This window comes from Rhinolophus sinicus, chromosome 17 (genome assembly GCF_057876585.1).
Source record: "Rhinolophus sinicus isolate RSI-liver-muscle chromosome 17, RSI-T2T, whole genome shotgun sequence".
In the NCBI taxonomy this organism is placed as follows: Eukaryota; Metazoa; Chordata; class Mammalia; order Chiroptera; family Rhinolophidae; genus Rhinolophus; species Rhinolophus sinicus.
Genome location: NC_142517.1, coordinates 129,659,410 through 129,675,525, shown reverse-complemented (window position 1 = coordinate 129,675,525; position 16,116 = coordinate 129,659,410). Strand labels below are relative to the sequence as shown.

Sequence of the window (16,116 nt, the reverse complement as noted above, 5' to 3'; positions counted from 1 at the left end):
GATGATTTGTTAAAGAAAGGCGGCATAAACATTACACTCTTCCGTAAACCCCCTCTGAGATAGTGCCTTTCGATCCAATAAGAATCAAATACCAATCAACAGTGACCATTTTGATAATGAAATTGTCTTTTTTAATTGACCTAAACACTACTGCTGAGAACATTTTCCCATCCAAACCGCCCTTCTTAATGGCGAGGATATGTGAGTCCAGGGATGGTCGCACTGCCCAGTTCCTTTAACACATTTATCAGATGCCTGCCATTTGCAAAGCGTCAGAACACAGCAGCACTGCCTTTCTTTCTTTCTTTTTTTCTTTCTTTCTTTTTAATGCTGTAGCTAAAAATAAAAAAAATAAAAAACAACAACAACACTGTTTACTTACATGACTTATTAACCAAGAAAAAAGATGGGTATTTCCATGTAACTGAGAACAAATGTGATGACCCATGATTCATGAAAACTTCAAGAAAACAATAAACCCAGAATCAAGACAAACCTGATGCAGAAGGCAGAGTGCTATTCTGGCCCATACCAAGATTTTTATTTTGCTTTTTTGTGAAACTATATCCAAAGGCAATGAAAAGCACACAGTCTCTTCTTAATCAATCCCTTTTCTCTGCCCATGATGGTTTCACTACCCAGTGAGGAAAATCATTGCTACTGAAAATCAGTGCTACCGCAAGGGAAGGGAATGAATGACAGTGGTGTTTCCCCCTGTGTTTTTGAGAAGGTTCTTAATATGTTCAATTTTCATTTCTTTCCATTCTAAAGGCCTTCCAGTCTGATATAACCTTGGAGATTAAAGTTAATAATATTAAACTATAAACTAACCTGAAATAAAGAAACCTAGTTCAGGCCATTACTGATTCATTTATTGGTTAGGTTAAAAGAACATATCAAAACATCTCTTTACTGAATAGCAAAAGAAAAGACACACATAGAGGGGTTCCCAAGTTGTGCTAATTGAAGGATTTGCAGGCTTCTCTTAGGAAGTCAGTTCAAACTGTAGGTCAACACCTACCATCACTGGTAAAGTTGGTATTAACGTTACGATTTTTACTCAAATTCATGTACCACTGATACTATTAAATAAATATGATGTTTGTTTAAACTTATTCACCTTTTAAAATTTATTAGAAATTTTTACAGACCATAAATAAAAGCCAGTATAACTGTAACAAATGGAAGACAACAAAAAAAGCATATTACTCTTCTTTAGTAAGTATTAAACTCAAACTAGATACTTTTGCGTGCTGAAGGCTGAGATGTATAGCTGTTCTCACTGTTAAAAATACATGCACGTGTTAAAAGTAGTGTTGAACAGATCGTAGCATCAAACTAAGCCCTTTTCAGAAAGATTGAAAGAAAACAGAAAAATAAACTTCATTATATAATTCAATGTCATTTAGTGTTATGCTGTGTATCATGTACAATCGTTTCAAATACTAAATCACGGTCCCAAACTCACACCCAGGAAACACTGAACTCATCTACCAAATAATACAGACTGTGCACAGACTAACCCATGTACTTGAGTCATACTAAGCCTGAGGCAGGTATTAAAAAGTGCAAGACCAACATTCAGACAAGCTATTCCCAGCTTTCTCTTCCAAGAATGACAAGAATACTGATGGTGGAAAGTCGAAGAGAAATGAGTCACTATCTCAAACCTAAGAAACACAAGAAATGACTCTGTCCATAGTTTATCAAAATCATTATTTGATTAAACAGATGAGATTGGTGTAGGCGTACTGAGAGGAATGCTAACTAAGTATTAGAGAAGGCAAAAAGGAGCTTGGACACTTGTTTTCTATTCTTAAAAGAAATCAATGAAAATAATGAATAGCCCTTGAAAGTAAAAAGTCATTGTGGAGAATCTGATTTTCAATTAGGAATGGAAAATATACTCCACATAGTTCAAAAGGTAATCTTTGATAAGCTTTTTCTACCTGCAACCATGTGACCTTGTTAAAAAAAAATTAAAACTCTACAAACTTAAGAGCAGCATGCAGCACTTACTGGTAATGTACCCAGGATGGTCCAAGAGTTTTCTTGAATTGAGCGAGTCCTACAATGTCGATATAAATGAGTTCAACGATTCTGTCTCCTACAGTTGGGCAGCCAGATCGGTTTCCTACAACCTTCTTCATTATTCTAGAGAAAGGGCAAAGGGAGGAAAAAAAGATAAACAATTTACTTCAAGGCACTACACTTAACAACTTTAATAGGTACATAAACATCCAAGACTCCTTATCCGAGAGGATGGCAAGGCCCTTCCCAATCTACTGCTTATCTAAGTTCTGCCCACCCATCGAGGCCCATCCAGAGCCCTGCTTCCGACTCTTGCAAAAGAAAATGGTGTACAAACAGCCTTTGAAATCAAGGAAGATACAGATCTGAATTTATCGCCACTATCTAGCAGCTGTGAGATCTTAGACAAGTTACTGAACTTCAGAATCTTTCCTCAGAGTCAAACAAAAAAACCCCAGCACAAAACCACATTGGATACAGATAAGAAAAGATAGCAACCTCTCAGGTACCCTTCGGGATTATATGAGGCATTGATTAGAAACTGACTAATGTATAGTAGATACTCATGACTATTAGTTGCTTATTACTCCAGCCCTCACTGACCTCCTACTTCTGACCTCTTCTAGTTCTGGCATCTATAGTATAAATTACTTTCAATACTGTCTTGTATTGTCTCCTAATGTTTTCTCTTACATCAAATTGTTCCTTCTGACTAGACTGTACTACAGACCAGCACTACAGTTTATACTTCTTCATTACCCTTTCTTCCACTGTGCCATTCACCTAGAAGTGGGTCTTCATTGAAGCCTTCTGCCCCTGCTCATGTGCCACAACAATCCTTCACCAAATGATGCATAGATCCTATTTCAAAGGACAATAGACATAAACAGGACTCTGCTCTATAGCTGTGCCAGGCACACTGTTCCTCTCCTCTGGTTCCCTATAACCAAGTTCTTCCCAAGAATTTGAAGATTTTTTGGTAAAAGGTGAGGTAGTAAATACTTTCATCTTTAAGGCCACACTTTCTCTCTCTCAACTACTCAACTCTCCATTGCAGAATGAAAGAAGTCACAGTTGATACAGAAACAATGGGTGTAGCTGTGTTCCCAGGAAACCTCATTAATAAAAAAAGGCAGGACTAGACTTGGCCCATTGAGGCAGAGTTTCCTGATTCCTGGTCCACCCTGTATTCAGTGGTTCCCAAACTTGTCTGCACATTGGAAACCTGGAGGCATCAAGATATGGATGCCGGTGCCCTATCCCGAAAGGTTGTGGTTCGATTAGTCTGAGCTATGGTGTGAGTTTTGGGAATCTAAAAAGTTTTCCAGGTGGTTCTATGTGCAGTCATGGTTGGGAACCACGGTTCTATGTTGCTTCCACAACTGTCTTCTTGAAAAATACACATCTGTCCCTGTCACTAGTGCTTCAAGACCTCTACAGACTTTCTCTTGACCACCAAACTAAGTCTGCCTGGCAGACCCCTAATAAGCCTTTCCTGACTTCCCCAGAAAGCACTTGTCCCTGGGGTTCCTACAGTAAACCACTCATGCATTCATCCATTTATTCGTCCTTTCACTCATTTGTGCAGTAGTTATGAGCACCCACTGTGGGCTAGGCACTATTCTAGGTGCTCAATACACCGTGGGCAATATTTCCACAGGTTCTACACTCCCTGTGCTTACATTCTAGCATTCATCTCTCAATTAGCACTAACCACATTAGAATTAGTGTAATTATTAAGTGACGCACCAGTTGTAATCATCAAAAGATTGTCATCTCCTTGACCACCTGCTGCTCATCTCTATATCTTATACCAAGAACCAGCCCACAGCAGGCATAGGGGGAATGACGGCACCTACTTCCCAGGTGGTGTACCCAGTGTGTTTTAAAGGAAACAGGAAGGAGGCAACAGGAGGCAGCCTGCTGAAGGGACACAGTGGGGGTTAAGGGTTCAGATGACCTCAGGTTTATCTAGATCTGAAAGGAGAGATGCAGTGCAGTGGTCAAGAGCACAGGCTATGAGGTCAGACAGACATATGGCTCAAGTCCTGGCTTCCCACGTATTCTCCGTGTGACCTTCCACAACTCATCTGTGGTCTGAACCAGTTTCCTCATCTGTAAAATGCAGAAAGCAGTAGTACCTATTTCCAAGTTTGTGCTAAGGACTAAATAAGATGAAACATGTAAGATGCTTAGTGTCTGATGCACAGTGAGCACTCAACAAATGCTAGCTGTTAATAGTCATCAGTGCTGTTGTAACTAAAGCCATTATCAGTTTCCGCCCATGGAAATCACTTAAGAAAGGACAGCCGATATTATCTTACGGATATTGCTTTCATCTCAACACTGCCACTAATGAGGTGCGGACCTTGGACCTAACACAAGTGACCCATCTGGGAGTCAGTATCTTGAACAATAAAGTAGGAGCAGGGTGGGATATACTTTAACACCCCTTCCACCTCCAGAATGTTGATTCAAGGTGTTTCTTGTGGAACATTTGACATGTGGCAACATGTTTTGCAAAAGTCTCAGTGGGCAGTTATCCAAAAGGAGTGAAGGGGAGTTAAGCATTCCTGCTTAGCCAGCTGTGTCAATCTAAAAGAGATTAAGAGAAGGCTGGAGCTAGAAGCAAATTTCAGTGAAATAGAAAACCCAGGTAGAGTTAACAGGCTCAGAGTTGAAAGTTGGCTAATTGAAAAAGGATTGGATCAGGGCTTTCAGGAAACTCATTCTATCCAAATTAAATTATAAACAGGAACCTGCCCTGTTTCAAGATTTAGAAAGCTTGATGTAGGGAATGGTATGAATTTCAACAAGAGACAGGGAATTAGGAAAGTCAATAATGTTTTGTGCAGATGTTGGAAGCACCTGTAATATCAAAGAATAAGCTCCTTAGTTTGAATTTTCTGGCATTCATTTATGCAGCCTCTGGAGCCTGTCACTACAATGAAAACATATTATCCTTTTCACAGTGTATGTATTTAGCTCCTGAAAATAATCTTCTTATCTCTTGTTTAGTGAATTATCACTTTCATTTTCCTCCACAAGAAATTACACACTAATAGAGGGCTTTAAGAGTTTACAATTTCTTTTCTGTATTCTGATTTTAAAATTGAAAAGTAATCTCCTTACTCCTTGAGCTCAGCCAGTGAAGCTGAAATCCTAATGTCATGGCCCAGTAAGTACAGAGATGTAATTAAATCACTCCATTGAACTAATTCACCAAGAGGGCCACCACTGAAAGCTGTCTCCGCAATCTTAAATCCAGATTCCTTCGTCAGGAGTCCCAGGTGAACGAGGACCTGAAAAAAGAAAACAAGAGGCAAAAACTGATTCCCACTGAACCAAGCATAAACTCCACAAGAAAACACCGAAAGGTGATGAACCAATGCTAAAGTCATGTCTATGTTCTACTGAAATCCCAATGGGGGTAAGGAGTTTTTCTAGAAAGTACAAAGAAAGGCAAACAATACTTTTTCATTGTTGTTTTAGAGAAATAAAGTCATTATTGCCCTCAGTATGGCTAAGAGCATCAGGTATGGACTTTTAAAAGAAGGATATATTTAGAAAGTCAGCATTAAAGGAGAGTAAGCCAGAAAAATAAAATATTTCTGAATAACTTGGGACTTTTTTCCATAGCTAAAATATTTTTACACTTTTAACATGGAACATATCAAATGTATACAAAAGCAAAGATGACACGATAGTCAATTCCAATGTACTCATCATGTAACTTCAAGAATGATTACCTCATGACAAATCTTGTTTAATATACACCACTCATTTTCTCCCAACCCCTCTATCTTATCTTGAAGCAAATTCTAGACATCACCTGCTTTCATCTGTATTTCAGTTTGCATCTCTACAGGAAACAAACTTTCACTTAAAAGATCATAACATCACTGTCACCCCTAGAATAGCTATTAATTCCTTAATATCATCCAATATCCAGTTAGTGTCTACACGTCCTCAAGTGTCCCTTATTTTTTCAAGTGTAATTGGTTGAGTCAGAAGTAAAATAAAGTGCATAAATTATAATTGCTTCATATATGTCTTAGCCTTCTTTAATCGATAGTAGTTCCTGATCATCCTTTTTCTGAGGAGTGTGTGGGGGTATGTTTGTAATTTATTTGTCAAAGAAACTGGGTTGCACTTGCAGTGGTCTCTCTCACATTCCAGATATTGCTGATTGCGTAACAGATTCTTCAGTCCCTTGTATTTAGTAATTAGATCTACACACATGACCCATTCATATTTTTTTTTTCTTTGCAATACTACTTCACAAGGGGTGCCATGTACTTCCACTGGTGGGAACAATCTCTGTTTTGTGATGTTAGCAGCTACTGATGATTACTAACTAAATGCATTAATCCATTAGGGGTGGCAAAATGTTGATATTCTGTCATTCCTTCTGCATCTATTAGCTGCGATACTTCTATAAAGAGAAACTACCCCTCATCAACTATTTGGTTACTCTCAAATACAATTTACATTAAAACAAACAAACAAACAAAAAAACAGCAACCTGGTCAATGCTTCATTCTTCCCCTTTATTTACCAGTTAAAAAAACAACAAAAATCCCCAAATTTGTTCTTTAGCATTCTCTAATAAGGACTAATGTGGATTAAAAAATATAGGTATCATTATAAAATCATAGATATAAGTATATTTGATGTGTTTCAATAAAGTGCAGTTATTATTCTTACTGATTATCAAATTGTCTCATTTTGGCCAATGGGGGGGCTGTTCAAGTTGGCTTCTAAGTTCTTTTGACACAATCCCCGTCATCTTTGACAGTTTCTTTGCTTTCTGGTATGAGGAAGTGTTCCAAGCTCATTGACAACTTCTGTCTCAGACCTTCGCCAATTTTCTAAGAAACTCCTCTTCCATTTCGTGAAAATGGTATGTAAAGAACCAAGTCTGTGTTTAGGGGACTCCAGATTACAACTGTTTGTAGGACTATTCAGTGGTCATGGCTAGAAAATTTGTTTTTCATCTAGGATAAAACTTATCATGAGTTCATACTGGTTTTTCCAATTCAAACTCAGGATTACAGTATTTTTACATAACATTATCCATCTGACATCTGTTACTTCCTCTCTCCCACACTGATAATCCCATTTTTCAAGGACACTAATATAATTACTCATTTGCTTTATTCCAATACACATAATGGATTCCAAACGAGACTATCAACACCACCACCTACCACATGATTAGTAAAAAGTGTTTTATGATATTTTTGTAGTATTTTGTCCTTTGTGATAGCCCATTAGAGATATTCAACTTACTGTGTTCTATAGTCACTAAGATTAGTCCTTTTCTATGTTTATAGTAAAATTGGATAGGCAGTCAATTCATTTGTTTCATAGTCCTTGTGATTTTCAGGTGTTGCTTTTTTTTGAGTAATTAAATTTTATTTTACACTTATGTAAAATGATTCCAGTATCAAATCTACAAAGTAAAATATATTCAGAGAAGTCTGGTTTCTATACCTGTTACCTCTACACTATTCCCCCGCTCTTTATTTGACCTTTGTTTTATTGTGGTAAAATACACATAACATAAAATTTACCATTTTAACCATTTTTAAGTATACAGTTCAGTGGCATTAAGTAAATTCACACTGTTATGCAACCACCATCACCATCCATTTCCTTTCATTTTTAATTTTATGGTTTATCCTTCCAGTTAAAAATATATGATATATGAGCAAGAAGTGTATATGTGTTATATATACATTATATATTGGTGTGTATATATGTAACTACATGTATACATGTAGATATAGATATAAACATATTCCCTCTCCCTTTTAAAAACAAGGTTCACTATTTTCCACCTAACTTTTCTTCACCTAACAATAAATTACTACATAGGATTATACAGATCTACTGTTTGCTTTTTACAGCCCATCTGGACCTCTGTCCACATGTTCTTCCACAGAGGACTCTTTGGTGCCAGGACGTTTTGTCTTGTTATCTCCTAAACTCAAGGGATCTAAGCAAAACTGATCCATCCAAGTTTGACTTGGGGTTTTGCCAGTGTATCTGTATTTTCTTTTTCCAGGATATCAAATTAGTCAAATTAGGAATACCTAACTCATTTTTAATTTATTTTTAGACATAGGAACAGATCGTTTACTTTGCTCAATTTTTTCATTATCAGAACAGTTAATCTAAAGCCACAGCCACTTAGTCTCTAATTAATAGGGTATAAAATCTTCCATGCTCAGGGGTATTCTAGAGTTTTGCCAAGCATTGAAACAAACTGGTTCAAGTTTAACTTACAGTATCTCTCTCAAGAACGTAAGCAGCAATACCAACCAAACAGAGAAGCAATGGGACTCACCAGTTGCCCAAACCCCAGAACTGACAAACATCAAAAAGAGAAAATTGTCACGATGATGTAACAGAAAGTTCTCAAAGGTTGTATTCAAGTAAAGAAAAGAGGATTAAGTTTCCTGACACCACTGAGAGAGACAGATGGTTCAAAGGAAACATCTTACAGGCAGATATTCTGGGTGTCTTCACCCAAGACACATGTGTGCTGGTCCTTGCTAAGTAAGATGATTGTAACTGGGGAAAGGAAAACGCAAAAATGGCTGTACAACAGACAGAGCAGATTCACCCTGAGGGAACATCATTGAGACATGACATTTCTCTTAGTCTTGTTTCCAAGCAAAATCAAATTTTAAAAGAAAACTGGCACCTAACTGAACTGACTTAATTAGAAACTCACTTTCTTCCTTTTTCTCTTTTCAAGATTCTGCTTTTCTGCCAGGGACTTGATTGCTTGGATCCACGCGTCAGCCATTCGCCGGATCCGCAATCTCATCCAACGGAATTCTTCATGCTTTTTCATCATACTGTGGAGAATATTAAAATCCGTACGAATTTCCGCCTAGAAACAGAAATTTAATAAAAATGAGTAGAAGATAAAAAGTCAGAAACCATAATGGTTTTCATGATGTGACATTTGAAAACTTGAAAGAGATACTCAATTAAATGCAGGGCTTCAAAAGTGAGACTTGTCTGCTGCACAGCTTTGCTTTTAAGGTCCCAGGATTGCACATTGAAGCAAAGGCCCCTGACTGCTGATCTGCTTTAAGGGACATCATTTACAAAATTAGAAATTGAGAAAGAAAGCACAGTCATTGCAAAGCCCTGAGCTATGTTAAAATGCATTTTTTTTTATTTTTAAATATAATGAGTACGCTTGATGTACCTTGAAATTCTCTGCACCTGAATTTATTGGCCACTTCAAGCAGGGTAGCCGACTCCTGGGAAAGCTGAAGTCAATTCTTAACAGGCTACCTCGTATTGTGTGTGCTGCCAAAAAGCCTCATTCTGTCCATAAAATTAAGTAGAGAAAAATACATGCTCCTCATCCAGTTTTTTCCCCAGTCCAAACGAATGAAAGTTCACTATTTTCTAAAGAATTTAAAAGCCAGGAATAACATTTTCCTATCACAACTGAATAAAATTTAAAATTCAGGCCAGGATGATTTAAAAGCCAGGAAGAACATTTTTATAATATAGCTGGATACAATCAGTGATTAAAATAACACTAATATTTTTCATATCACATCTAAAACATGCTGAAACCATCTTTCAGCAGTCACCATAGTTCATTCTAAACACTCATCTGATCATGTCCCTTCTTGACTCAACAATTTCCCATGACAGAAGCATGAGTCAGCAAACTATGAGTCTTAAGGAAAATCCTCCTTGGTGTTTATTTTTGTACATGAACTTTCACTGGAACACAGCCACACCCATTCATTTATATATTGTCCATGGCTGCTCTCTGTGCTACAAGGTCAGAATTGAGTAGCTCTGACAGGGACCTTACCAGCCTACAAAGATGAATATATTGACTCCCTGGCCTTTAGCTGATTCCCCAGTCTAAAGGCTTAAGCCTGTCACCGTCCCCTACCTATCTTTCCAACCTCATCTTCACCCCAGCTCATCCAAACCCGCTTGGCCTTGTCCCACTGACCCATGCTCTACCCTACTCCCTGAAAATGCAAAATTCTCTAATATGAACCTTCTTCCTCAAATCAGACACCTTTATCTCCTTCACCCAGTATAAATTCACTCATCATTTTAAATTCAGCTCCAACGTCATCTTCTCTTTGTCCCATCCCTGACCCCTACAGCCTGAGACCACCACTTCCTCATCAATTTCTGTGGGTCCGTATTCTGGCATTTATACAGGTACGGTCACTATTTACAACCATAGCCCTCCTTAGATCACTGAGCACCTCCACATCTGACACAAACTCTTATTCTTATCAGTAGCTTATCGCTTAGGAACCCTCAGAGAATTGTTCAATAAATATATGCACACTGGTTGAGTGCTCTGGTCACCCAGATTTCTACAGGACTGGGGATAGAAGTTCTTCAGTGTATCACTATTTCAGATTACAGCTGGCATTTCTAGAAGACTCCACATGTATCACTTGGCATCCGACCCAACTCAGGAGCCTAGTAAGAGGTTTCCAAAATCACTTACCAATGAATTATGATCAGCTTCTTCGTAGGGATTTTTTGCTCTCCAAGGTAAATGAGGACACCAGTTTTCAACCTGAAAAATATAAATCAGGGGCACTAAGTATGCTGGTTCATCTGTAAGTGAATTAATCAATGTACAAAACACTGAGCACAGTTTCTGACACACAATGAGCACTATATTTAAGTGGGTTATTAATATTATTAGTCGGAGTCCCATGCTTTTAGCGAGCAATCCAGAGACAGGTGCCCTCTCAGGTGAAACAATCATCACCAAAGGTCCCAAGGAGTATGATTACACTTTACATCTGTACTTCAAAGTATTCTACAGTGATGTTTCCTTAATCATTTAATCCTCACATTTCTACAACAGAAGGAGAGGGGGCTCTTATGGCAGAAAGTTAAAAGACTAGAACATTGCCATAGGGGAATGAGAATGAAAAGGTGCCTCTCTGACTATATAGCAAAAAGACAGGGATGATTCGTTATCTGCTGTGGCATGTCTGGAAAGGAAATACCATGGCATCCGAGCCACAGAACTCAATCATTTATCTCAGAATTAGAATTGCAGCTGATAATTTAAAGCTAACTGATCTAGGCTTTCCTTCATTTTCTGGCTTCACACTATCACAAGAAATAGACGGCAAAATGTACTGGAGAAAGAGATGAAAGGAAAAAGGAAAAAAACCCTCAGCGATCTCATGAGAGCCATTCTAGAAGATGGATTGTTCTGTTAATGCACAAGAGTTTAGAGAGCTGAGGAAGGGAGTGGGGGGAGAAGAGAAAGGAAAGCACCAGGTTTTATAGGAATCCCTTCGATAAAGGTTACCAAAGAAAATTAGGCCAATTCATAATTTCTAGTAAAGGAAAAATGGAAAATGCAGAGTAATAATGATGTCTGAGCTCTCTGTCAAAACTGGTCATACAATTCCACAATGGTGTATCACCCAGTTACTAATATATAGTGAAACTATTGAAGATGGATAATAAATAGCCATTGAAAATAATCTTCCTAAGGCCAGGTGGACCTATAAAAATGAACAAAGCAAGAGGGAGGGCGGTTTCCTTGGAAGGTCACTGAGAAGGCAAAGACATGTGTTAGACCACAGCCTCCTGGGTCAGCAATGCAGAGTCAGACAGTCAGCTGTCTTCCACGTCTGGGTGAGTTTTCAAAGAAACAGCAGTTTCACTAAGTCTTGATACTGCACTTAATGTAAGGTGATTTTTATTTAACCAAATAACTGGGTGGTTTGCATATAGCCACCTGCCTGCAAATGACCTGAAAGGTATAAGCAGAGCTTGGGGGAGAATGGAATCCCTAGACAGGAAAAGTGCAATGTGTTCCTTTTCTTCTTGTGGAATAAAATTAGACTTGACTATATTTGTGAAATGGTAAAAGGAGACTCAAACGGAGGCTTTCCAAATGGGGACATAAGGAAAGTTGAAATGGTTTTTACTCATAAAAAAAGAAGACATTAACGTGCCTTGGATGCCCATATCTAATTCTTTAGACCTTACAGCAATAGCACCACGAAAGGCAATTATCTGGAGCTCCACAAATGAGAAAAATGAGGAAAAACCGGCAGAAAAGAAGCCTGCAAGAGGATGAAGCCAGGTTGGTCCCAGCAGTACTGCACACACCTGTACCTTGTGTTCTTAGACCAGACTAAATTATTCAGTGCAAACTAAATTTTTGTAAATGGACTCAATGAAACATTGCTATAAAGCATATTGATAACATGAAGACTTTGAATGGATTGCAGACCTGAATGAGACCTTCAACCCCACACAAAAAGGATGAGGGTAAGCAAGCAGGGTACAGATTGGCAGTCAACCTCACACTAAGTAAATAACTAAACGGACACAGCAACGTGTCAGGATGAAAACTTCCCTCACGAATAGTATGATCCTGGGAAAGATGAAACAAGATTATGAATAAAGAAAATCAACCAAAAGGAGAGACATCAGTGAGATCAGATATTATTAAAGGAAAGTATATGCCTTCTTCACTCCTCCGCCCTAAGAAGAATCTTCCAAAACTCGCTCTGCTGAAAATATAGTCCAAGGTGACCTTCTAAAATGTGACTTCCCTAAAGAATGCTCAAGACTTTAATTCCTCTTCGAAACTGGTCATTTATCTCAGGTCTTGTTACTCTAAATGACTGGATAATGCTTTGCAAGGTTTCAAGGCCATCCCCGAAAGTATGGAAAATGGAGTCTATTTTAGCTTTTAGCAAGAAATCTTACCGTTACATATTCACTCGCAATGGAGGAAAACCCAGCTATGAACATCTTGCCACCGAATGAGGAAAGTGGGTTTTCAAGGTTGTTGTTTTTGTACACAGTAGTAGGATAACTGCTTAACAAGGTAATCAAATTATACATAAACCAATTTCTCCAGGAGGAAAGGGAATGTTTCTTTTCTGAAACCTCAGAGGATTACCAGGGTTGGAAAAAAGCCAGCACTGGCAATAACTCCGAGTTCTGAAACAAACAGCCCTCCAATGAGCAACCTTTTCCTAAATAAGAGTCATTAATAACACTCAGGGAAAAATTTGCTCAAGGCTAATAACTCAACTTCTTAATCCCTGTTGTGTCTGATCTACCCAGGCTCCGCTAACAAATTTAACTCCCCTCCACCTCAGCAGAGCATCCTACCACAAAATACGAACCCCAGAATGAGCCCACTGACTTCCTGATCTGGACACTCTTCTATTTCAAATCACTCTCGCCCTCTCCTCTCCTGGTTGTCAGAACCCTAGTGTCCTAGGTCAGCCTACGGTGCTCACCTTCCTTCACCCACTGCTTGGGCCACACTTTTCCTGCTGCGACCCCTGGTGTTCTCCTTGGTACAGGATGTTGTGTTTGCCATGGGCGCAGGCACACACGATGGCAGCACTGGACCCTCCCACTGGCCACCCTTACCTGTGCCTGACTCCTGAGAGCTGGCAGCCCTGCCCCAAGCCCTCTGCCAGGGTGGGCACTGAAAAACCTTAAACTAGTCCACAAACCACCACAGGAAGCCCACGAATTGAAAACCATCTGAGTTCATGGCAACACACACACACAACAATCGATAGAGGAGCAGAACCATTACTCTAATAACCTTCGATGTGAAGGCAAAGCTTCTTCCAGGGAAACTAATCTTTTTAGTGTGCTCGCCTCAGGCAACAAAATGAAGAGGCAGCAAAAACAGAACAAGACCAGCCAGGCTAGACCTTCGGAACATTAATGCATATTCCACTGAGAGGGTCCTGTAAATCACTTTCTTGAAGGAGGAGATAGAAAATTAACCAATTTGATTTTTGACATCCCTCCTCCCAATGATTTAAACTTCTTTGATCTGAAGAGGTTTTACAGCTTAATCATGAGCAATGTGAATCAAAGTCCCTAAACAGAGCTCAAGTAGGTCACACTTTCAAGGTCCACAGGATGGACAATTCATTATACTTAAGAAAAAAGAAACTGTGGGCAGATACGTATACAGCTCATATTGGAATTTAAAGGGGCAAGAAGAAGTAATAAAATGAGAGCAAAAACTAGAGGAAATTTAATGTACACATGCATGTACTTAGGCACCACTGGCATAACTGTAGTAACATTCTATGCTTTCGAAAGAATAATGATGAGGCTCTGTGATGGCTTCTCTCATGATTAATGTTAACTGTTTTGCTCTAATGGATCACTGACACAGAATTTCATGCTGTATTTTACAGATAGGAAAGTGCAATAAAAACTAAATGAGAAAAATGTGTAAGAAAAGGCTGAGATTATCTCTGGATGATGGTGTCATGGGTGCTTTTTATTTTCTTCTTTATGTTCATCTGCATATTACGATGTTTTAAACAATGAACATTTATTCACAGAATAATTTCTAAAGAAGTTACGTTATGTAAGCATCCAATCATTTACTGAAGGTTTACGGTGTGTCAGGGTCTCTGGGGAAAAAAAAAAAATAAGCTTGCATACATGACGTCTTTTAATCCCTGAAGCACCCTGTGCCACAGGTACCATGGACAGGTTTCATATGAGGAAATCAAAGCTTACAGTGGGTGGCAACTTGCTGACATAAGCTCACCAATGAGTGGAAGCGTTGGGTGACAACAGAGATCTGTCACTCCCGACCAGCACACGTTAGAGCCACCTGAAAGGCCATGCTTAGTGAAGGACAAAGAAAGCTGCTAAGTGCGGAAAGAGGATGGATCTGGAAATCAGCCCAAGTCTGTTGGATTCTACGCCCAACTCTACAAACAACTAGGCATATAACCTTAAACCACTTGGCTTTCAACTTTTCTCATCTACGAAATGAAGGAGTTGGCTCAGGTGACCTCTTAATAATTAATTCTATTACGCTGTAAGATCTAAAAAAGATAATTTTACATCATCCTGTCAGGCTAAGTGGTTATATATCAAAAGGGTACAATTGACTATACTATATAGCTGACTATTCATTTGATACAGATTATACATATCTATGCATATACACACATACCCACACATTTGTTATACTGACATATTAAATGAAGTTACTCATTAAGGTATATGCTTAAAAAAAAAAACAAAAAAAAAACTTCTCTACCCCACGTCACACCCGGCCCACTCCCCTTGCTAAAGTTTCAAAAAGGGAAGGCAAATGGTAAAAGACATTGACACATGTACATGGTTCCGCTATCCACACCAGTCCTGTGCACTAGACAACTGAGCTGATGAATATTTTGGTCAAACTGTGTGTTAGAAATGGTCGTGTACAGGGCATGGGGTGGGGAGACAAAAGATGTAAGAACAAAAACTACAATATACTAGGAGCCAAGCAGTAGGCTAAGCACTTTACACACATTACCTCACTTGGTCTTCAAATAGTCGTCTGCGACAGGCTGCTCATCGTGCCAGATAAAGACACGGGCACTGGCAGAACCCACAGCTGAGCCCTGAATCGTGTCTGCAGCTCTATGGCCCATGTGCTTACTCACCACACGAAACCAGACACTTGGTTCCTATGGCCCCGTAAGGACAATTCAGTCTTCAATATTAGAGTGGCATTGCCTGAATCTTCAAACGGGTTGATGATGCCGCTGCTGTGCTGGGTACTGTGCAGGGCAGGGAGCGTAATAATAGCTCTTGCCCCCGTGTCTGCGCAGCAAGAGGCATCGTTTTAAAGTTGAAATTGAATCACAACCTACACTAACTCAAACCCTTCAGTGGCTTCTCTTTGCAGCCAGAATAAAATCCAGAATTTACAACAAGATGATACTAAGTCTGACCTGAAGCCTTACACTGCCTGCCTCGCTCACCTTGCCCTACATACAAGAATCTCCTTGCATGTCAAACAGAACATTCCTACCTCAGAAGGGCTGCCAGGTGTGTGTGTGTGTGTGTGTGTGTGAAAAAAGACACCCCTAGTTAAATAAGAATTTCAGAATTAGTATAAGTACATCCCATGCCGTATGTGTTACATACTAATCTTTTTTTAAAAATTATTGTTGACCTGAAATTTAAATATTACTGCATAGCCTGTATTTTACCTGGTAACCCCATACTTCAGGGCTTCTGCATTTACTATTCTTTTTACCT

At 39.0% G+C, this 16,116-nt stretch overlaps 1 protein-coding gene across 8 annotated transcripts in view; it reads right to left on the bottom strand.

The window, feature by feature from the left end:
• Positions 1-16,116, bottom strand: part of MGAT5 (alpha-1,6-mannosylglycoprotein 6-beta-N-acetylglucosaminyltransferase) — a 323,438-nt gene that overhangs the window by 109,236 nt on the left and 198,086 nt on the right. For all 8 annotated transcript variants that reach the window (XM_019731135.3, XM_019731136.3, XM_019731137.3 and 5 more), the window contains 4 exons: positions 10,550-10,621; positions 8,774-8,935; positions 5,164-5,333; positions 2,020-2,154 (listed from right to left, as the gene is read on the bottom strand). In XM_019731135.3, coding sequence (XP_019586694.2) covers positions 2,020-2,154; positions 5,164-5,333; positions 8,774-8,935; positions 10,550-10,621 — 539 coding nt within the window. The remainder of the gene's footprint in view (positions 1-2,019; positions 2,155-5,163; positions 5,334-8,773; positions 8,936-10,549; positions 10,622-16,116) is intronic.